Source organism: Vicia villosa, linkage group LG1 (assembly GCF_029867415.1).
Source record: "Vicia villosa cultivar HV-30 ecotype Madison, WI linkage group LG1, Vvil1.0, whole genome shotgun sequence".
Taxonomy (NCBI): domain Eukaryota; kingdom Viridiplantae; phylum Streptophyta; class Magnoliopsida; order Fabales; family Fabaceae; genus Vicia; species Vicia villosa.
Window position 1 is genome coordinate 172,794,310 of NC_081180.1, and position 22,946 is coordinate 172,817,255.

General features: G+C 32.4%; 1 protein-coding gene across 2 annotated transcripts; it reads left to right on the forward strand.

Annotated features, from left to right (window-relative positions):
• The first annotated feature begins 4,733 nt into the window (after nt 1–4,733).
• Nucleotides 4,734–11,373, forward strand: LOC131644659 (threonine dehydratase biosynthetic, chloroplastic). Of its 2 annotated transcripts, XM_058915219.1 has the most exons (10): nt 4,734–5,243; nt 5,489–5,668; nt 6,260–6,529; nt 6,616–6,822; nt 7,426–7,674; nt 7,746–7,816; nt 7,916–8,033; nt 8,185–8,319; nt 8,433–8,518; nt 11,237–11,373. In XM_058915219.1, exons 1-10 carry the CDS (start codon nt 4,788–4,790, stop codon nt 11,337–11,339), a joined length of 1,875 nt encoding a protein of 624 aa, XP_058771202.1. In that variant the 5' UTR covers nt 4,734–4,787; the 3' UTR covers nt 11,340–11,373. The 2 variants fall into 2 exon arrangements, with proteins under 2 accessions (XP_058771202.1, XP_058771203.1); XM_058915220.1 differs by lacking the exon at nt 11,237–11,373 and having other exon boundaries at nt 8,433–8,781.
• Nucleotides 11,374–22,946: the final 11,573 nt, after the last annotated feature.

Consider the following 22,946-nt stretch of genomic DNA (forward strand, 5'->3'; position numbering starts at 1 on the left):
CAAGTTTTCTTGAAGTCAGAACAAGCAAACATGAATCAAATCATATCGAGAGACAATTGTTTGACTATGTCCTAGGATCAATCTAGTCGATCCTGCGAGTAACCAAAGTATATTTTATAGTTTGGAGGACTAGCGGTTGTTTACCGAAAATCACCGTAAACACACCCTCTCTTTACTAACACAACATCAAGCCCACTTACTTCTTTTACAATTTTTCCAATTAATCTGATTAATTAATTAACTCCAATAATTAATTTTAAATTCCAATTAATTAATAAATAAAAAATATGGGGTGTTACAGCAAACCAACCGTTGTTAATCTATTTTTTTTAATTTTATTTATTACTTAATTTATTGTACATAGTTAATTTTTGTTACACATCATTTTGATAGGTTGATCTAAAATAATAAATTTTGTTTTTCTTTCTTCTAATACAACGGTTAATGATATTTTATAATAAACATTTTATGTAATGGTTAAACATATTTATTTTGAAGGAGTGTATATGAAATGGGTGTTCAAATCGTATAATATTAAAAATGAAGACAATATCAAAAGTATCATTTAAGATGAAGCAACTATCTTATTTTGGTATAATGTTACAAATGAAGACAATATCAAAAGTATCATTTCAGGCGAAGCAACAATTATATTTTGGTATGTGGAACTATAAATTTAGTTTGTTTTGTGGAACTATAAATTTAGTTTGTTTTGTGGAACTATAAATTCAATTAGAAATATAGAACTTTTATATACTTAGTATGACAATGGATGGCAAAGCCCTTCCAATTAGTATCCCTAATCCAAGTGCTCTTAGGTATATTTAAATATATAATAATGCTATTTGTACACCAAAGTGTACACCTACACCGTATGTACGGACGTTACTGTTCATGTACGGACAGTACTATTCATCATCCGTACATGAACAGTGCAATATTATATTAATTTTTTTAAAATATTATTTTTTTTAAAAATATTTTTTTTTATGTTTTTTAAAAAAATATTTGACAATACCTGCGGATTAATTTCCGGATTTACCTATGGATTTGATAATACCTGCGGATTTTACTTGCGGATTTGACAATACCTGCGGATTTACTTACGGATTTACCTACGAATTTGACAATACCTGCGGATTTACTTGCGAATTTACCTACAAATTTAGGTAAATCCGCAGGTAATTTCAAATGCAGGTAAATCCGGAAGTAAATCTGCAGGTATTGTCAAATATTTTTTTAAAACATATAAAAAAAATATTTTTTAAAAAAATAATATTTTAAAAAATAAATAAAAAACGTAAAAAAAATATTAATATAATATTGCACTGTTCATGTACGGACGGTGAATAGTACCGTCCGTACATGAACAGTGCCGTCTGTACATACACCAATACGGTGTAGGTGTATACACATAGCATTGCTGTTAAATATAATAGTATCCTAAAAGCTTTATTGTAAGAAAAAATATTTTTTTCATATATTTAATTTTATAGTCGTACTTATCAATTATTTTCTATTGAATTTAGATATAGTGCTATAAATACATTTAATAACAATTTATGTTTAGGAAAGAAAATATATTTATGACAATTAAATTGATATTTATATTTAAATTTATTTTAGGTGAAAGTTAAAATTTTGAGGTGGTGATAATTTCTCACGTGTCTCGCAATTTTAGGTGAGAGTTAAACTTAGACGGATCATGGAGCTCATGTGATAATTTTAGGTGAAAGTTAAACTTCGACGGATTATGCAGCTCATGGGGATTTTGAGGTGGTGGTAATTTCTCATGTGTCTCAGAATGCAAATGCTTGCGCTAATTGTTTTGTATTAACTTAATATTAAAATTGATACATTAAAACACATACTTCATTAAAATTGTGACACATTATTATTATTTCTATTCTTAGTTATAATACTCTTTTTGAATATATATCTTTTTAAAATATAAAACTTTAAAACTTATTATTATTTTGTGAAATATATTTCTTATTAATACATTTAATTTGTTTTTAAATATAAAAACGTCATAATTAAATATATTTATATTCAAATGATAACTTAGTAATAATTATATTATACAATCACACACATTAATCACACTATAAATATTATTTAATATACATAAAAAAATGTCACTATTTTATAATTAAGGTTACATGATGTATTTTATAACTAAATATACATAAAAAAAATGTCTATTGCGCCTCTCTTAATATAGAGAGTTCCAATGCCCTCCATCAAGTGTTATATATATTTGACTCAGAAAGTACTGTCATAAAACTTGGAACCAATTAGCTTAAAAATTCAGTAGAATAACAACTTGTTGCGGAACTTCCAATAACAAACTTATTGCATGTGAAAACTCATACTGAAAGTGCAAAAAACTAAGAAATCATTTATTCATTATAATATGATAATAACCCTAAATCTACAGATTCATCCATTTTGTTACTCAGCAGAGACATAAGAGCCTTGTGCATATTATCATGCTCCACAAACTCTAATAAATGATTTAAACCAAAAAAAAAAACATCATAATCAAGTCCATATTCTAAAAGAATGTAACATCCTAAAAAAATCAAAACTTACCAAAAAAGAGGCCGCCCTCTTATCACTTGTACCTGAACCTGTTCAACAACATAAAAAATTGTAAAAATACAAACCTTAAAGCATACGAAAAAAACAACAAAGAAAGCATACCAACCAATATATTCATTATCTGTGAATCATACATGACATACCCCAAGTTTTTCAGCAAGTGTCATACCAAACTGTTCAGGAAAAGAACCTGAAGAACTTAGGAATGAGCTGTGCAGTGACCTGTTTCTATGATTCCCTGGAAATCCCTAACGATTTTCAAAATAAACATGAAAATCAAACAATCAAATGAAACCTTTACAATTTAAACATAAAACCTTGATTAAGTTCAAGTAATATAGATATCATGCCACTGAGTTTCAGTTTCATAGAGATCAATCAGATGAAGCATATTGCTTTTTTGAATCAAATACTTTCTCCAATTCATGCAAAGAGATATCCCATAGAAATATAAGAAAAAGCTTTTCAAAATTGTATCCCATAGAACCTTCAAAAAACCAAAAACATATATTAGTAATTGAAACCCGTTTTCATCTAGAACAAACTAAGAACATCTGTAACCGTGAAGCCCACAGATTTTACCTGCATCAAAATCCATAAAACCCGTCATCTAAAAATTAAATCAAAATTTTACGATTCAAAACAACTAACAAAAATATTTGCATACCATGGTTAGGGTTAAAGGTGGTTCAATGTCAAAGGTTTTAAAACGGATGTTTCTTGTTGAATCTATGAGGTGGGAGAAGCCATTGGTGGTGATGTTGTGCCGATTTTCGCCTGTGAGGTGAATATATAGTCAGCCTCATGTTGTGGATATTAAGGTTTATGGAAAAGTGGTGGAATTTAATGGAGATAGGAAGTTGTGTGAATCTGAAAACGTCGTTTGGGATTCTTGAGATATTTGTGAAACTTCTCTCTCCATTCATGTACTTGCAGAGGATATGGAGAGTTTGTGTTGAAGAATTGAATTTAGGGTATTGAATTGTTTAGTGGGCATTCAAAGAACAAATAAAATCACTCTCTCCATTCATTTACATGCAGAGAATATGGAGAGTTTGTGTTGAAGAATTGAATTTAGGGTATTGAATTGTTTAGTGGGCATTCAAAGAATAAATAAAATTAATATAGAATAATATTAGAATAAATAAATCAAATAATGCTTGCATAAGTGAACGTGCAGTATCATTAATTTTGTGGTGATAGCATTTTAAGTGGACAAATAATGGGTGCATTTAAAGAATTTAAACGAATAAAAAAATAAAAAATTTGGGTTTTATGTTTTTTTGGTAGTGGAGGGTTTTGTGTTTTCAAAAACGTAAAATATATCGATCCAAATTATAGAATAACTTTGTGTATTCAAATTAACATTTAATAGGAGTTATTAGGGTTTTGTAATTTGTGTAAATAAATAACTAAAAATTAAAATAAAATACCAACAAAAATTAAGAGAGCGACACATCAGCAGCAATAAATGTCAAATCAATAATATTGAGTTATTTTGTTAAAAGTCTTTTTTACCTATGGAATTAGAAAAGTTTTAGTACTTTTATTAGAGGGCTTTAAGTGGAATTTCCAGGTACTTTTGCTTTTATATATTAATAATAGATAATAATAATAGATAATAGATTAAAAACAAAATTTGGTAATTTATTGGAAAAAAAACATATTTAATTTTAAATTTTAAATGTTAATTATTTAAAAAAATCCTTTGAATGTATGTCTTCTAGATATATTAACATGTATACATTTTAACCTTAAAAAGAAATTCATTAAAATTTTTAAATATGATATTTTTAATATAATACTTTTAACCTGTTCTTTTGTATATATATATATATTATTTTAAAAAGTTCATGAAAAATTCAAAATATATATTAAAATAACATAAATTTTCAAAATGTCAAATAACACAATATAAATATTTGTAAAATATATTATAAAAATTAACATACAGTTTTTTTCCACATAATTTAATTAAATATAAATTTATAAAATTTACATACTTAATACAGAAAATTAATCTTTTATTTAAATTAAACTAAGTAATAATTTTTTATATATTAATAACCACACGTCACAAGAGGAATCTTTTCCTTTTCGAACTATATATATGATAAATAAGTACACCATTACACTAACACATAACCTTCGGATTTGACTCACCAAAACCGTGTCTGAATTCCATGACCCAATCCATGGAGGCGCTCCGATTATCCACCGCTCAACCTCACTTACCACTCCTCCGTCGCCACCGTCACCACCACCACGGAATGCAGCGTACTTCTCTTCAACCTAACCCTTGCTTCAAGCCTTTCGTTACCCCCGCGCTCTCCAAACCCGTGGAAGCAGTTCCCTCTCCTTTACTCTCTCCCGTTGAGCCGCCACTGGCTCCTCCTCTTCCTCCGCCCTTCAAGGCTTCGACTGCTTCACTTCAGTACCCTCCCGGTTACGTCGGAGCGGTTCCTGACCGGGCGCGCTCCGATGAAGGAGATGCGTTGGTTAGTCCTATGGACTATTTGACCAGTATACTCACTTCTAAGGTCTATGATGTTGCTAAAGAGTCTCCTCTTGAGTTTGCGCCGAAGCTTTCTGAACGAATTGGTGCTAACATTTGGCTTAAGCGGGAGGATCTTCAACCTGTAAGGATCGTCAAGTTTTTCATTTATGAACTGTTTTTCTTTTATGGTTATGTTCTCGTTGTTATGATTATCTTTGTAGCACCTCTGAAAAAAGTTCCATCAGTGTAGGTGTCTGTCAACACTTGTGATTAGTTTTAGTGTCTGTAGAGCTTCATAAATTATTATTATTAATTTTTTTGTTGGTATTTGTGTTGATCATTTAGCTATAGGGTATGTTGCTTATGAAGTTGTGGATTGTGTGATAGGTATTCTCATTTAAGCTTCGTGGAGCTTATAATATGATGGCTAAACTTCCTGAGGAAGTCTTGGAGAAAGGGGTTATATGTTCTTCTGCTGGAAATCATGCTCAAGGAGTTGCCTTGTCTGCCAAGAGATTGAATTGCAACGCTGTTATTGCTATGCCCGTTACCACGCCCGACATCAAGGTTTTCATTTATTTACTTTTCATGCTTTGTTTGTTTTTGGTCTAATAGCTTAGAATCTGGAATTTCACCTCTTAAAGGTGAATGAGTGGGATGTTGTAGGTTCGAGTTCGGGAATGAGTTCTCTCCCATGGAATATACATATAGTGGAATTTCAACCACATGATGAAAAGTCAAGCATACATAAAATATAAAAGTATGAAATTTCAAGGGTGTGAATGGACAGTGCTCTCCCTCCAGCCAAATTCATACCAGAGGGAATCTTTTCCCGTTCGGTCCCACGCCTCTGTAGTCGGATGTCTTTGCACAGGTGTCAACTGAGCTGGTTTAACAAGACAATAAGTTGTAACGATGCCTTGTTTTTTTCTAACCACGTGTTTAATGAGTTGGTTTAGATCGAATAGATCTGAATTACTTGAGTTTGATTCCTAGGTGAAACAATCATTGGCTGTATTTTACTAAGGTCCCATTCCCTTAATATTCGGAGGGATAGAACCAGAAAAGCTACATTGTTTGTTTCTTGTAATATCTTGATGAAAAAAAATTAATGTGGTCAATTAAGTTATGCGCTTTTGTTATTTTTTACCTTTGCAGTGGAAATCTGTGGAGAGACTGGGTGCTACTGTTGTCCTTATTGGGGATTCCTATGACGAAGCACAAGCTTATGCTAAGAAGCGTGCTATAGAAGAGGGTCGTACATTCATACCTCCTTTTGATCATCCTGATGTCATTATGGGTCAGGGAACTGTTGGGATGGAAATTGTGCGTCAAATGAAGGGTCCAGTTCATGCAATTTTTGTGCCTGTGGGAGGTGGTGGTCTCATTGCTGGTATTGCCGCTTACGTGAAGAGGATTAATCCAGAGGTTTGTTTGCTTGCGTGATATTTTGCCTTTGTTCACTTGGAAAAGTTGAGTAGTTAACTGACTTCTGACATTTTTAATGCAAACAGGTTAAAATTATTGGGGTGGAACCCACTGATGCAAATGCAATGGCTTTGTCACTTCATCATGGCCACAGAGTGATTTTGGACCAGGTTGGAGGATTTGCAGATGGTGTGGCTGTTAAAGAGGTCGGTGTAGAAACTTTTCGCTTGTGCAAAGAGTTGGTCGATGGTGTTGTTCTTGTAAGCCGTGATGCAATTTGTGCATCGATAAAGGTGAGATGCCCTTTCCCTTGTGAAAGTTTGCTATCAGAATCTCATATGCTGTAGACAGATTCCACACACTTGCACATCACCGTAATGTATGGTAACTACCTCTCTAGTTTTATGAAAAATATAATCGAGAAATTCTTAATTTATTTTCAAATGAAATTTAAATTCGTGTTCTTATCGTTTTGATGCCGGATTAAGTTTTCATTCCCGTCTATGTTTCTTAACAGTTTACAGCCGATCATAAGTTTGACCAAATTGGTTAAGAAATCAGATTTGCTTGACGATTTGTGAGTCAGCTAGCAATAAGAAATCTTGAATTGATTGGTGGAGTAGTATTTTTCATATAATAGCTCGAACTAGAATAACTTTCCAAACTCTTTCTAGTTGTGTAATCAAAGAATTATTAAATGCTTTATCTGTTTAAGTGTAGCTGTTGAGTTTGTAAGTTGTCATTCGTCCAAGTGTAGCTGTTTTGTTTATATCCATAAGAATTGTAACTTATTTTTCTACGTAGACCTTTGAATGTTTGTACATTGAACGAAAAGCACCACATGTTGTTTAGGACTTTAAAGTTTTAAGGCATGGCACTGATTAAGCTTGTTGCAGGACATGTTTGAGGAAAAAAGGAGCATACTAGAACCCGCAGGCGCTCTTGCTCTTGCTGGAGCTGAGGCTTACTGCAAGTATTATGGGCTCAAGGGGGAAAATGTTATAGCAATAACCTCCGGAGCAAACATGAACTTTGATAAACTTAGGACAGTAACTGAACTTGCTAATGTCGGTCGTAAACAAGAAGCTTTGCTGTTAACTGTTTTGCGTGAGGAGCCTGGTAGTTTCAAACAGTTTTGTCAATTGGTATGTTTCAACGACTTCACTGTTATTTTTCTTTTAACAGAGTTGAACTGATTTTCTTCTGGCCTTGGCAGGTGGGGCCGATGAATATCACAGAATTCAAATACAGATATAATTCCGAGAAGAAAGCTATTGTCCTTTACAGGTAAGATCATAGAAATGGATGAAATGCCCTGTTTATACGTTGATAACAAGTCTTATGCCAACTCGATAATATTTTATTATTCATTCTGTTTATATGCAGTGTTGGGATTCACACACCGTCCGAGCTAAAAAAAATGCAAGAGAGAATGGAATCTTCTCAGCTTGTAACTCACAATCTCTCAGATGTTGACTTGGTGAAAGATCATTTGCGACACATGGTAAATTGGTTTCACACTAAAAACATGACAAATAGCTGCTCCATTTGATTTAGTGGTCTTAAACTGTTTACTACTCGTATCCCAATAACCGACTGATCCTGTTTTTGTATTTGACTAAGCAAGCTTACTTTGTTTTGAAAACATTTTTCAGATGGGAGCCCGACCGGATATTCAGAACGAAGTTCTTTGTCGTTTTACCTTTCCAGAAAGACCTGGTGCCTTGATGAAATTTTTGGACTCCTTCAGTCCACGATGGAATATCAGTTTATTCCATTACCGTGCACAGGTGAGAATTTGCGACATTCTATTCTTCTAGTCAACTCCTTCATGTGTACTTGTTTATTCTTTTCGCCGTCGAATGCAATCTAATGGAGTACTTGTGCTTGATGTGGCTAACAGGGTGAAACTGGAGCAAATGTATTAGTTGGAATTCAGGTTCCAAGCAATGAGATGGATGAATTCCATGACAGTGCCAACAAACTTGGGTATGATTATAAAGTGGTGATTGATGACCTTTTCTTCCAGCTTTTAATGCATTGATTTTGAATATTTTAAAGGCACTTGTCATCAAAATTACTACCCTAAATTTTATTGTGTTTCTATGTAGATATAAGTTATCTAAATTTTGAGTTAACTACTCAAGTTCTATGTTTTAAAATTTGAATTTGAAATTTTGTGCTTTTAAGAGAAAATCTGTACAAAAAAATGCCTGATTGAAATTGCTAGTTAATTTTGAGGTTTTCTTTAATTCTGGTGTATATTTAAATCAGGTTTTAATTTGAAAAATTATTGAGTAGTTAAGCAAAATTTTGTCTAGAAAAACTTCTGACCAAAATATGTAGTTACCCTTATTATACTGTTTTAATATTATATGATGGAACAAAATAAAATCATCATTACATGGTTTGGAAAGTCATATAATGAAATGAATTACACATTTTTTGCTCCATTTTTACCCTTATTTTATGAAAAACACAAATTTCACTGAACTGAATTTTGCAAGCTAGGCTAAACTCCAATACCAAGGTTTTCTAATACTTTTGAAGAAGTCTAGTTTCTTTTTTGGGGTCAAAATTGCACAATCGAACTTAAAAGTGCTTTATGAAGTAGCAGAATATGTTCCATTTGTTTAGGTTATAATAAATTATAATTGGTATTTCAATTTAAAATTCTTAAAGAATTAATTTGTCTGTTTGCTTAAACCTTAGAATATCTATATGATTTTTTTTTTTTAATTTTTGTGTCTTTGTAAGTTTTTTTTAAAATAAATATTTTTTATGGTGAAAACGGAAAAACTATTTTGACTAATTTTTAAAATTTTATTTTTTAAATAAGAGATAAAAAAGTACAATTTATGGTGAATATATTTGTCTACTATATTCATGAAAGTTATTCAACATGTATAGCTCTTTAATTTCAAATATTTTTCAATTGTAGTCAATGTTTATATTAAAATTTTCCAAAGAATTTTAAAAATACAATTTTTATTTTAATCATTAACAAACTGGTCAAACTTTTATGTGAAAAATGAAACTACTTGAGACTTCCAAACCACATTATGCAATTCAGGGGGCCGGATTCGGGTGATGAAAAAAATAAAAATTATTCTTACAAATTATGTTGATAGTTTGAAAACTATTTTAATTAGCTTCAATAGAAATCTTTTTCTTAAATTTTTAAATAATTTTATTTTCATTAGAAATACTTTATTTTAATCTAGGTTTAAATATATTTTTGATCCTTATAAAAAAAATAATATATTTTAATCCCTACAAAATTATTATGCATGTAATTTTAGTCTCTTATGTTAAATCAACGTGTATTTTTTATTGAATATTTTGAAGACATATTTAGAACGTTATAAAAAGTTCTTTTGAAAAAAAAAACTCAAAATTTGATTTTAAGTTGAAGTTCTTATTACTTTAATCATTATTTTTTGAAATTTAAAAAATTCACATTTAATTCTTCTTATTTTAAAAAATTTTAAAATTTGATAAAAAATATTTTATTGTATTTTAAATATATATGAAAAAAATTATTTAAAAATTTGAAAGTTTACGGATTATTCAACAATTTTTAAAATTTTAGAAAATACAAAGACTAAAACTGCATACATAATTTTGTAGGGATTAAAATATATTATTTTTTAATAGAGATTAAAAATTGAAGTTGAAATATTTATAGGAGTCAAAAATATATTTGACCTTTTAATTTATATCAAATGACACTGAATGCAACTGGTTGTTTTCTTTTGTAATATATTTTAAATAAAGTATTTTTTTATTTATAAACATTGGTTATAATTAATATATTTTCAATTTAAACTTCTATAATAATTAATATTAATTTTTTTAAATCTTAGAAAGATTACATCATCAATACAATTTCAAAAGTCTTTACAAAAACAAAAGTTAAAATTTGTATTAAATAAAGACTTCTAAGGTTTTAGGAAGATTTTGACAAGTTATTCAAATTCAACCTATGGTATTGTAATTCTCAAAATATTAAAAAAATGTTGTTATAAATATTAATTTATTATTTTATTTAAAATTATTTCAAAAATAATTAAAATTTTATTTATTTTTCCTCCACTCGGTTGTCTTCTTCAAAAGCTCTATCATTTTGTCTTGTATCAACTCTTAAACAAATTTTTATTATATTTTGAAAAAAAATTAAGAATAAATTTAAATGATACTTTTTTTTTTAGTTTTTGAAATCGAATCTAAATAATATTTTTTCTACTCTTTTGATTAAAAATTTACATATTTGTTTAAAATATTTAAAATCTTAAATACAGACGGGTATCTAGCTATAATAAATTAGGGGGATATTTGCTCCACTTAAAATTTTCATGAGTAGCTATTGAATAAATATAAATATATTTTTTATTTCTACTAAAATAAAGTTTTGTCCTACTAAGCTAAATAGTGATCCATTAACATAGTGGAGGAAATAGAAAACAAATTTTATCTCGATTAGTGTAGTTACCTTTAAGGATGAATCAAAAATCTAATCTTTTAACATATTGGAGGAAATAGAAATCATATTTATCTTCAACAATGTATGATAGAATGATTGATTAGTGACATATGTGGTTGTTATTTTTTCAGATTGAATATTTTTTTATAGTGTTGCAAAATAAAAAAGATCAAGTATAAAATAATGAAAAAAATGTTTTATAATTGATTTTTGTTTTTTTATAGGTACAATCAATTGGAAGTAAATTCCTATTTGAAATATTATTGGGCATTAAACATAAACGGCTCTCACAACAATAATTTCAATATTATTCAGCACATACTGTGAGAACTACTATAAAACTGATTTTATCGATAATTGTCTTAAAAAATTGATATTTATCGATAAAATTAGAGTATAAAAATAAAGTTGACAGGGAAATAAAAGAAAGAATCCATGTGTTTGTGCTTCCAACTTTTTGTTGTAAGTATCATAATCTGTCACCAATAAATTTAGTCATTTATCAGCTACATTAGAATTTTCCCTTTTAAGTCATGTTAAACTTCAATCACTATCTTTCTTTATGTAAATCCAATAATTTTTTATTTGACTATTTGATGGCTTGAATCAATTTCTAAAGTGAACCTACAACATCTCATCAATTTGTTAGTCACGTTTTTATGTTCTTTTGAATAGTTTTGGCATTCTTAACACATAAAATCATTTCATTCATCTAGTAACATTGCAATCATTTTGTTAAAGTCTTTTTGTCAATTCATTTTAGTAATGAGTTTAATTTGTTGTTTTTTTATTTATATAAAAAATATATCAATTCTTTAAAATATATAAAAAAAAATTACTTAAAGGCATTCCAATTTACGAGCAAGACTTCTATGGACACAATCACAAATGTTTTTGAATTTGGATACACTCACATTACATACATACGATAAGATGTATGATTTAACGATGTTTTCTATTTTTCTATATTGATTGTATGAGTGTGCTTAAATTTGAATCATTTGGGTTTGTGACCGTATAAGTCTAACCTTTTTCCTTGACGCTAAGATAGTTGAAGTTCTAGATTGTTGAGATAGACTACTTTACGAAGTGGATATAGTTGGATGTTGTCTCCAAAATTATGACACAAATGGTTCGACTTTTCTATTGGTAACGACACTCAATTTTCTAGTTCGATTGTGGTAGAATTTGCCATCACCTGGGATACAAACGAGATTCATCTCAGCCGGTCACCCGCAAGCCAATAGACATGTAGAGTTAACAAATAAAATTAAACTAAGCAGGATAAAAAAAAGCTAGGTGACGCGAATAGTCTAAAGCTGAGTAACTTCACGAGGTCTTATGGTCATATCACACCACCCCCATTCTACTATCAAGGAAACACATTTACTATGGTCTACGATGGTGATGTCATTGTGCTAGTCAAAATTGGCACACCCACTTGGAAGCGTGCAACATTCAATGAAGAGGAGAACGAGACAAAACTTTGATGCACAACTAACTTGATTGACGAAACTAGTGAGATCGTTCATATCAGGGAGTTCATCACTAAATAAAGGGCCGCCATAAGGTATAATCGGAAGGTAGTCCCAAGGGAGATGTATGAGGGAGACTTGGTACACATACAAATGGCCATACCTACCTTGTATTAGGAAAATTGTTATCCAACTAGGAAGGTCCGTATGAGATATACTAGAAGCTACTATACGGTGCCTATAATATCAAAGTACTGGACAAAGAGTTGATCTCTAGAACCTGAAACCCAGTTAATTTTAGATACTATTATAGTTCGTGATTTAGATGTTTCTTATTGATTAGGGCGAGGACCTCAACCTGCGATTGTATTTTCTTAAAGATTTTGTCATAAAAAGTATTCAAGGTAGGTTGGAGTCTTTTCCTTGCATGGGCGGAGGTTTTAACGAGGCACCCTGTCTTCTTGGCTATTTTATTTCTACATGTTAGATTTCTACGCTGAACCTTCATTAAAGGTTCCTTGTCGCCCTACGAGGAAATATACGTTGGATCTTCACTAAAGGATCTTTGTTATCCTAAAGGTAATATATGCCCGAGCTTAACTAAAGGATCTTTTTTGTCCTGTGAGGCAATATACGTTGGAAATTCACTGAAGGATCCTTGCCTCCATGTGAATTAACACATGTAGGATCATTATTAAAGGATCCTTTCCTCCATATGAGGATATACAAGTTGGAACTTCACTGAAGGATCTTTGCTGCTCTATGAGGAAATACACGTTAGACCTTTATTAAGGATCCTTGTTTCTCTATGAAGCAATATACATTGGACCTTCACTAATGGATCCTTGGTTCCTTATGAGGTAATACACGTCGGATCTTCAGTGAAGGATCCTTTCTGCCATAAAAGATAATACACGCAGAATCTTCATTAAAGGATCAACAACCAACAAACTCTACACTTTAAAGGTTCGCTTCAAACAAAAACTTTGTGCAAATAAGGCAACATAAAAATTTGAGATTAGTGGGAAAACTACGAAAAATTCAAGCAACATGAAATTAATTAGAGGTTAAGAATCTACAAAACTTAGAGAGCATGGTTAATAATGGGTTTAAACGATTAGGAATACGAAAAGGAGAATTTAGTGTATATCCCAAAACAATGCATGAGGGACTCTCCCTCTAGAGTATCCCTTGATGGACTCGCTCTTAGCTTTGCCTAAGGGACTCAGCCATATGTCTCCTGGGGAACCTGCAAAATCTTTAAAACGACAATATGATCGAGTTAAATCACTTCGTCCTTTTTAAGGCCTATTGCTTAAGGGACCTCAGACCAGGATAATTTCTTGGGCCTAAAAGAGGAATGGTCCATGATAGAACTAAGGGGAGAATGGCCTCGTACAATATCATCATTCAATCACAACAAAATTCATCGTATTTCATACGACAGTGATACACAAGGCATACGCCTCCGAAAGAAAAATATCATTTCCATTATCAAAATATCATTATAATAAAGAGAATATTTTTAGCTTTCCAATGGTCCAAACGGACATCCGAGTCAAAAATTATTAATTTTCAAAGTTTAAAAAAACTACCAGCTTCAGTAAGATAACCGGTTACCTCAAATGATGTAACCGGTTACATCACATTCTTTCGCCTCTGTTACACAACTTTTGGACCATGTAATCGGTTACCTCAAAGGATGTAACCGATTACATCACTTTTTCACTGCCAATATTTGTAAAATTTAACGATGTAACCGGTTACCCCAAATGATGTAACCGGTTACCCCAAATGATGTAACCAGTTACATCACTGAAACAGAGCCAATATCCTGCAATTTTTCTACTACATGATTTTTCCTCTTAGACCCAAAATTCCAGTTTGTAACCCCAATAAAACCAGTCCAATTGCACAATTTATAACACATACAATACACTATATTCCTAACCAAATTATCACATCAATTTCATCATTCGTATTTAATTATAAGGATTAATCTATGAACAACCCACACCAAAACCTAACATTCAACAATTCCCACATACCCACAATTAAACCACCTATTAGAGAGTCGGAACCCCACCATTACCTTAGATTGAAGATTCCTAAAGCTCTCTCAATGAATTCTCTCTCCCTTACTTGTTCTCTCTTTCTTGCTTGTTCTCTCTTCCTTGCTTCAACTTCTCAGAGCACGACCGTTTTCACAAAAATGTTTCGATTAACTCACCTTTCCCCCCTTTTAACTAGAATAACCCTTAGACCTTATTATGATAATCTCATATTATCCTCACTATTTTCCTCATAAACCAATTTAAATAATTATTATAATTCTACATAATTATTTTTAATTAAATAATTTCCACCACCTTATTTAATTATACTAATTCTCCCAAAAATTCTATTTTGACACTATCCCGCATAAAACACCGACGAACCAACAATAGCATCAATTAAACCACAAACAACCGATTAAAATAATAAATAAAATATTTGGAGCGTTACAATCTCCCCCACTTAGAATATTTTCGTCCTTGAAAATTACCTCATTTGAACAATTTTGGATAAGACTCCCGCATCTTGTTCTCTAATTCCCACGTCATACTTTCTCCGACAGCTCCTCTCCAAACTACCTTCACGAAAGCAATATCCTTGCCTCTCAACTTCTTCGTTTCACGGTCTTTGATCATCACCAATAACGTCTCGACCATAAGGTTATCCTATAGTTGTACATCATCCATCGAAATCACATGAGATGATCCGAAATGTATGTCCAAAGCTGTGAAATATGGAACACATCATGCAAATTTGAGAGGTTAGGTGGCAAGGCCACCCGATAAGCAACAGTCTATACCTTCTCCAAAATCTGATACGGACCAATGAACCGAGGAGTAAGTTTCTTTGACTTCAATGCATGTCCATCACCGGTCACTGGAGTGACTCTAAAAAATATATGATCTCCCTCCTTAAACTCAAGATCCTTTCTCCTCTTATCATGATAGCTCTCTTTCCTACTCTGTGAAGTTTTCATCTTTTTCCGAATTAGCTTCACTTTTTCTATAGTTTGTTGGACAATCTCAGATCTAAGTACTGCGCTTTCACCAAATTCATACCAACACAACCAAGTCCTACACCTCTGACCATACAACGCCTCGAAAGGTGTCATTCCAATACTAGAATGGAAACTATTTTTATAAGTGAATTCTATCAATGGAAGATAACTATCCCATATACCTCCTTGTTTAAGCACACTAACTCTAAACAAATCTCCTAACGACTGAATGGTTATCTTCGTCTGTCCATCTGTCTATGGGTGATACGCCGAACTCAAGTGGTAATCAGATACCCATATACCAGTAACCGGTTCCCATTGTACCAAAGTAAAAAAAACATTTTTTATACTACGAGACTCAATCCAATCCACCCCCAAAACCCCAAATTTGCATACCAAAACATGTTCTTCAATCCCACAAATTTATATATACATATTGCACAATATTACACTCATTCTATACCATCAATTTCACCATTTAAATCACAAATATGTCAATAATTCAACATTTAAGTTCACATACAAGAACAACAATCTCATGGATAAATTCATACAGCTAAAGCAATCAAAACCCCACATGCAAACCATTATACAATCCCGTAGAAAGTCGGAACTCCACCCTTACCTTGGAATTCCTAGCAAGTTTTCTTCGCCGCTAACAATGGTGGTTCTCCCCTTGAGCCCTAACCTTGGTTCTCCTCTCTTCTTCTCTGTTTCTCCTTTTTCACGTAATACCAATTTTAATTTTTCTTCTCACTTTTTCCTTTATTATATTCTATTAATATTAATCCAACTAAATAAAATAATAATATCCCAATTTAAATAAATAACTAATATCAACTAAATATTTATTTGATTATAATATCACTAATAATATTAAATCTAATTAAAACTTCTAATTTAAATATACTAAATACCATATTTTTCCGGCACCTCTATGTTTCTACACAATTGGTCACACACCCCCAAACACCTCTATTTCTAATTTCTAAGGACATCGCCCTACATCGAAAGGTTCCATAAAATGCATCAACTAAAAAAAAAGCATACATTAACATATAAAATTAAGGGTTAATAGCCATTTACCCCCCTGCCATATAGGCGAGTTTTGATTTACCCCCCTTTAAAAAAAAAGTTTTGAATTACCCCCCCTATAATTTTAAAATTCTTTTTGCCCCCTAAGAGGAAAAATTACCTCCTTATAAAATATATTTTTTTGATTTACCCCCCTGGTTTTTACACATTTAGGGGGGTGCCCAAAAATTATAGGGGGATAATCCAAAACTTTTTTTTAAAGGAGGATAAATCAAAACTCGCCTATATGGCAGGGGGTAAATGACTATTAACCCTAAAATTAAAAATGGTTTACACTGAAATTGGGGCGTTATAACTCTCCTCCACTTAGAATATTTTCGTCCTCGAAAATTTACCTGATGTAATCAACTCTAGATACCACCCTCGCATCCTACTCTTCGACCCCCAATTCATGTTTGGCAACACTTCGATTACCATTAATCTAGACATAATGAAAACACAACAACAATTCAACCAAAAGCACATGCTAATCATTCAACGTCTTCGCGACATATCAACTAACAAACATAACAACACATAACAACATTTCAACGTAGTAACAACACCATCATCGTCAACATATCACATTTATAATTGGACATGCAACATCATAAATACATCATTACAATATCATCATAACAACATCATCAACAACAAAAACACATACATAATGGTACTCCCATATATGTGTATATCAATCCTAAACAAAACAGCAACAACATCATTTACATCGTCACCTCATCTTCATAGCGTTATCAACATAACAACATAATCAAACTTCGTCATAACACATAATATTACTCATTATTCCCAACAATCAACAACCAACCAACAACAACATCATAACCGCAACAACCAAACCATTATAACATCACATAACATCAATTCAATATCAACATATATTATGACAATCACAACGAACACATTTAAAATTAGATATCACACCACACGACCTTACAATGATACAACAACATGATATCAACAATCCACCAATCGAACATGCAAATCAATACATCCATTGACATGGCATCAACCCAAATAATATATAAACTTTTCACCTATCACTTCCATTCTGGAATGTCCAATGGTTTGCATCAGTCTCGCAGGCTTCTAATGTTTAACCCTCGACTCCTAAAAAGTCACACCATATAACCAATTATGCCACATCATGCTTCAGTTGCGCCACCCTGAGCATCTACCTCAAATCACTATCCTCATTTTGATTTCCATCAACTACCAAATCTAAAAGTTTCACATCTAGCTTCTGACTCTCTTTACTATCCGCTAGAAAATCATTGTTCACCTTTGATATCCTCAATCTTCCACTCCGCGGCGTTAGCTCGCATACAAACTCAAGTCTCCGAACTATTCAATAAGTCCCAATTCTTTCATAGCTATTTTTCATTAGGTTCACACGAAATGGTGAACGACTATCTTCACCATATAACGTTGAACACTTTACACACCATCGAGCTGGCAAGACAAGTGTATCCCATCCAACATGATTCCGTCTACTATTAACAAGAGATTAAGGGTGATCAGTTCTTCAATTCATCAATAGGTAGTCGACAATCATGGTGGGGCATAAACAATCATTACTAAGCTATAATAACGTATCTTTAGAACTTGTACTCAAAGTCACCTAAAGCACCATAGTCCAATAATCTCCATTGAGGTTTACAAATGCTTCCACAAATTATTTTTTATTCGATCTTGTCGAATAGTCACCATCACCCAAACACAAAAGTAAAAAATAGCTTTTGGCTACTCATAAGATCGACTAGATTGATCCTAAGACATGTGCTTTATGTTCGAAATAATTTCATAAAAGATAAAGAACAATTTAACATGAATTTGTGTTCTTATTTTGGAATTTGTTTAATCTACACAAATCTTATTTAAAGTAGTAATTGAAACTTGTAAAATAAACAATGTAAAGGCAATTGAAGGATAAATAACAAAAATGTAAATGAAGAGAATATAAAGTTATGGAAATGTGAAAACTGTAAAAAAAAAAGGAATGTAAATATGGTGTTTTAATTACAGATAGTTGAAATGAATTCAAACGGTTTAACTAACATTGTTGTTTTTTTGTTGTGACAGGAACATACGCCCATAAAATCCGTGAACCATTCACGGAAATTTTTTGATCTATTTAAACCACAGGCTCAGTGGTTTAATGATGTTGTAGATGGATGCGGACTTGGCGGGTTATGCATGACCTGATATAGTACCATTAGCCAAGGCATGCAGGGGGCATTTGTCGAAAGGTGGCATAAGGAGACGTCGTCTTTCCACTTTCCTGTTGGGGAGTTGACGATCACCCTTCACGATGTGGCTTGTCTGCTCCACCTGCCGATCAGAGGGAGGTTATTGGACCATTCCCAGATACAACGGGTTGAGGCCATCGAGTGGATGGTGGATTATCTAGGTATGGACCCATATTTGGCCGATTATGAGTGTAGAGCAGCAAAAGGGGCACATATCTGGTTCTCCAGCTTGAAAGAACTTTATGAGAACCATTTGGTGACGGAAGTGGAGTCCGAGGTGGAGGGTGATGATGTTTTTGTTGAGTACCACCGAGCTTGCGCCTTGCGGTGTTGGTTCATGTTCCTAGTTGGCACGTCCCACTTTGTGGACAAAAGTGCCACCTACATGGACAAGACATACCTCAGGTATTTTATTGATTTCACTACAGTTCACGAGTGGAATTGGGGGGCCGTCATTCTGGTATACCTATACTAGAAGCTGAATGAAGCATGCAACTAGAGGACCAGACGGTTGACTGGATCTTGCACACTCCTTACAGTACATTTATTTTTAGTTATATCACATTTAATATGTTATTTGTTAACGTGTACTAACATATTCCAGATGGTTGGCATGTGGGGCTAACATATTAGTTAGATATCTGTCGGAGCGGTGCATGAGACAGCTTGGACGTGTGTGCAGATTATACCGAGCTCTCCATTTGAGGCTGCTCCCGACACTGTTACCCGCCGAGAGCTCACTGCTATCTTTGAGGATTTGGCGCATCATTTAGTCTCAGAGAAGTATCAGCGTATGCGGGCAACCCAGAGCTGGCACTGTGTAGATGGCCACGTGCATTGTTTTATCAGGTGTCACATCCTATCATGACACCCTAGGCTCCTGGGCGTCCACCTATACCAGCACCTAAGGAACTTTTGGAGAACCAGCAGGCTAAGGATGACCATGCCAATGATCTCTTGCCGATATGCTAGCAGATATATTTGATTGGACAGGAGGCAATGGAGAGAGGGATCATTGAGCAAGGTGGTTCAGAGGCGGTTGCCATAGTGCAGAGGATGGTCAGTGACGCGTCTGGTGCGGCGGCGTATAGGAGGCAGAGGAGGTCGCAGAAAGTTCGCATTAGGCATACTCAGTAGTAGTTTCCTATTTATGTTTTATTTATGATTTTTTCAGTATTGCAATATTTTGACATTTTACACTTGTCCGAACAACTATTTTTATATTATGATATCAATGTTTTATTCTAGTCTACGTATTTTTACAACCCGTTACAGTTTGTCGGATAATAGGAGGTATTTATTAATTTTAGTTGCTACGATGCTCCCAATGTAACACTGTAATGTTGTTGTTTTTAAAAAATAAAGGACTCAGAGCATATTTCGGATATGCATATCCGAAACTGGTTCATGGTGTTTTCGGATATGTACATTTGAAATATTTGAAAATGAGATAAGGGTGCCTTCAGATATGTATATCTAAAGAGTATTTTGGGGTTTTCAGGGGAATTCTTTATCCTATATGGGTGTATAAAGAAATTTCCATTTAAAAAAGTAGAAAAAAATCTATTGAATTTACTACTTGGGCTGAATTATGTATTAGCCCATCTTCAAAAGAAATCCAAAATAAACTGATTTAGTTACCCACACCCAAAAAAACGATGTTTAATCTGGTCGGAATTGGACCAATATATGTCACCCGAGGGTTGGACAGAATTGAGGTTTTGGGCCTGAATCCGATCAGAATCGACCCTAACGGACACTATCATATATTTGGTAAAAAATATATACAAGTTCGACATCGATAATTTATTTAGTTTCAGAATATAAGGCAGCTAAAAAAACTCTTGCAATTTAGATATTCAGTAGAGTTTAGTTAAGTGCATTGAATTAGTGGGGCCCTCAAATCAAATAGAGCTTGCAAAATAGCTTTGAGTTGGTGGGGCAATAGTTTTATCACTATTATTATTAAAGTGAATTTATTTTTTAAAGAAGTTCATATTGTTTTTGGTACATTTGGTTCTTCAGTTAACGTGAATTCTTCGCGAATTTTAGCGTACCAATACGCAAAAGTACTAGGAACCAATACTCGTGAACCAATTCGTAGTTCTTCATATATATCTACAACAGGGTCGGCCTTCAGCAGGCGCAGCAAGAGCTGTAACTCTGAGCCCAAAATTTAGGGGCCATTTATTTTTTTAATTATTAAAACAATACATTTTACACATGTTTTCTTAAATATAGGTATTAAATAATTACTTTCAAAACATTTTACACCTAGTGTTTAAATATAAGTATAAAATTATGTTTATTTTCAAAACTTCCAAAACAATTCAAAATTTCTGTATAATTACTATTTTTTTTGCCTATTTTTTTATTTAAAACAGGGCTTCATATTGATTGGGCTAGCCATAACTATGGTTACGACAGCACGTGTTTGTGGGTTTAAATTCCGGTGTCATGCAAGCGACGACTAGTAACACTTTAAAAATATTTTTAACAAAATACGACTTTTTAATTAATTAAAAGTACTTAATTTTCAAAAATATAAAATTTATGCTTTAACACGGTGAACCGCGACAGCGATAGTATAGATTTTTGGATAAAACTCGGTTTCGATTTTGCAAACGTAAACAGTCCATTTAAATTATGTTTTTTTTATTAAATGAAAACACTATCCCGATTTAGTCAATTAACCAGACTTAACTGTGAGCACTGATGATCTATACATAGGGGTGTTCGCGGTGCGGTTTGGGCGGTTTTGACGAAAAAAATTATCCGAAACGCAAGAGAAAAAATCGTGCGGTTTGGTTTGGTTCGGTTGGCTTTTAAAAAAAATCCGAACCAAACCAAACCAAACTAATGCGGTTTGGTTGGTTCGTTTTTTTACAAATATTTTATTGAGCCATACATACACATATAGATGACAACATAATTTTGTATTTAGACATTCATACACTATCAAATAACAACAAAACTCGTCGTATTTTGACAACAATTTTTCATTTAATATGTAAAAATTAAATTAGACAAAAGTGGAATATTAAACATAAAATAATAGCATAAAATAATATAAAAATTATTATAATGAAAAAAAATTGAAGAGACGAAAGATTAGTGAATGTGAAAAAGATAAAAAAAAGTGTTAGAGATTAGAGAAGAAGATGTGCGATAAAAACGAAACTGAAATACGAAACATTTACATAAAAATGAGAAGGTGAAAAAGAAAAAATATAAGAGAGTAGAGATTATAGAAGAAGAGGGAAAATGTATGTGGCAAAGAAGGTGCGATAATGTTATTAGAGAATTGAGAAGACCGGGACTGAAATTATATGTTTAAGGATGAAAAAATTGTTCGTAATCATAAGGCTAATATATAATAGGTTTAAGTATGGATTGAGTGTGAGTTAAGTAAAATTTAGGTTGTAACATAATGCGGTTTGATTCGGTTTACAAAATACAAACCGCAAACCGAATCAAACCGTGCGGTTTAGTTAAAAAATGACTCAAACTAATCCGAACCAAATGCGGTTTTTTGCGGTTTCAGTTTGATTTGGTTTAGTTTGCGGTTTTCTATTGCGTTGGTTTGGTTTTGAACACCCTTATCTATACGAACCACGTTTTGGTCTCGCTTTTGTCATATTTTTTAAATCTAAATTAAGTTCTTGTTCTAAATTTCCTCCCCAATTAAATTTGTATCCTTACATTTATACAGCAACCGTAGATAACGTTAGGATCGATTATTAATCCTTGTAAATTCGATATTTATTAAAACTACAGCAGATTTCGTACACTATGTTTTGTTAACTTTTAATACTATGCATTATAACACTAGAGTAAATAATTTTACAAGACTACAAACTCAAAAATTATACTGAAATTATTATCTGGCAACACAAATAAATACAACACTCATTTTTTTTATTGGTTGAAACATGTGTGGGTCTCTCATTTTGGAAATGAATCCCACATAAGTGGTATGACCAACACATGTTTCAACCAATAAAAAAAAAGTGTTGAAGAGAGTGTTGAAAAGAAAGTGTTGGTAGCATTTCTCTACAAAGAG

What these genes read in the sequence shown, in the direction of transcription:
- LOC131644659 (XM_058915219.1), top strand. Translation starts at nt 4,788, where the DNA reads ATGACCCAATCCATGGAGGCGCTCCGATTATCCACCGCTCAACCTCAC. An exon ending in TCAAACAGTTTTGTCAATTG is followed by an intron (nt 7,675 to 7,745) that starts GTATGTTTCAAC and finishes TGGCCTTGGCAG; the next exon opens with GTGGGGCCGATGAATATCAC. An exon ending in GACAGTGCCAACAAACTTGG is followed by an intron (nt 8,519 to 11,236) that starts GTATGATTATAA and finishes GTTTTTTTATAG; the next exon opens with GTACAATCAATTGGAAGTAA.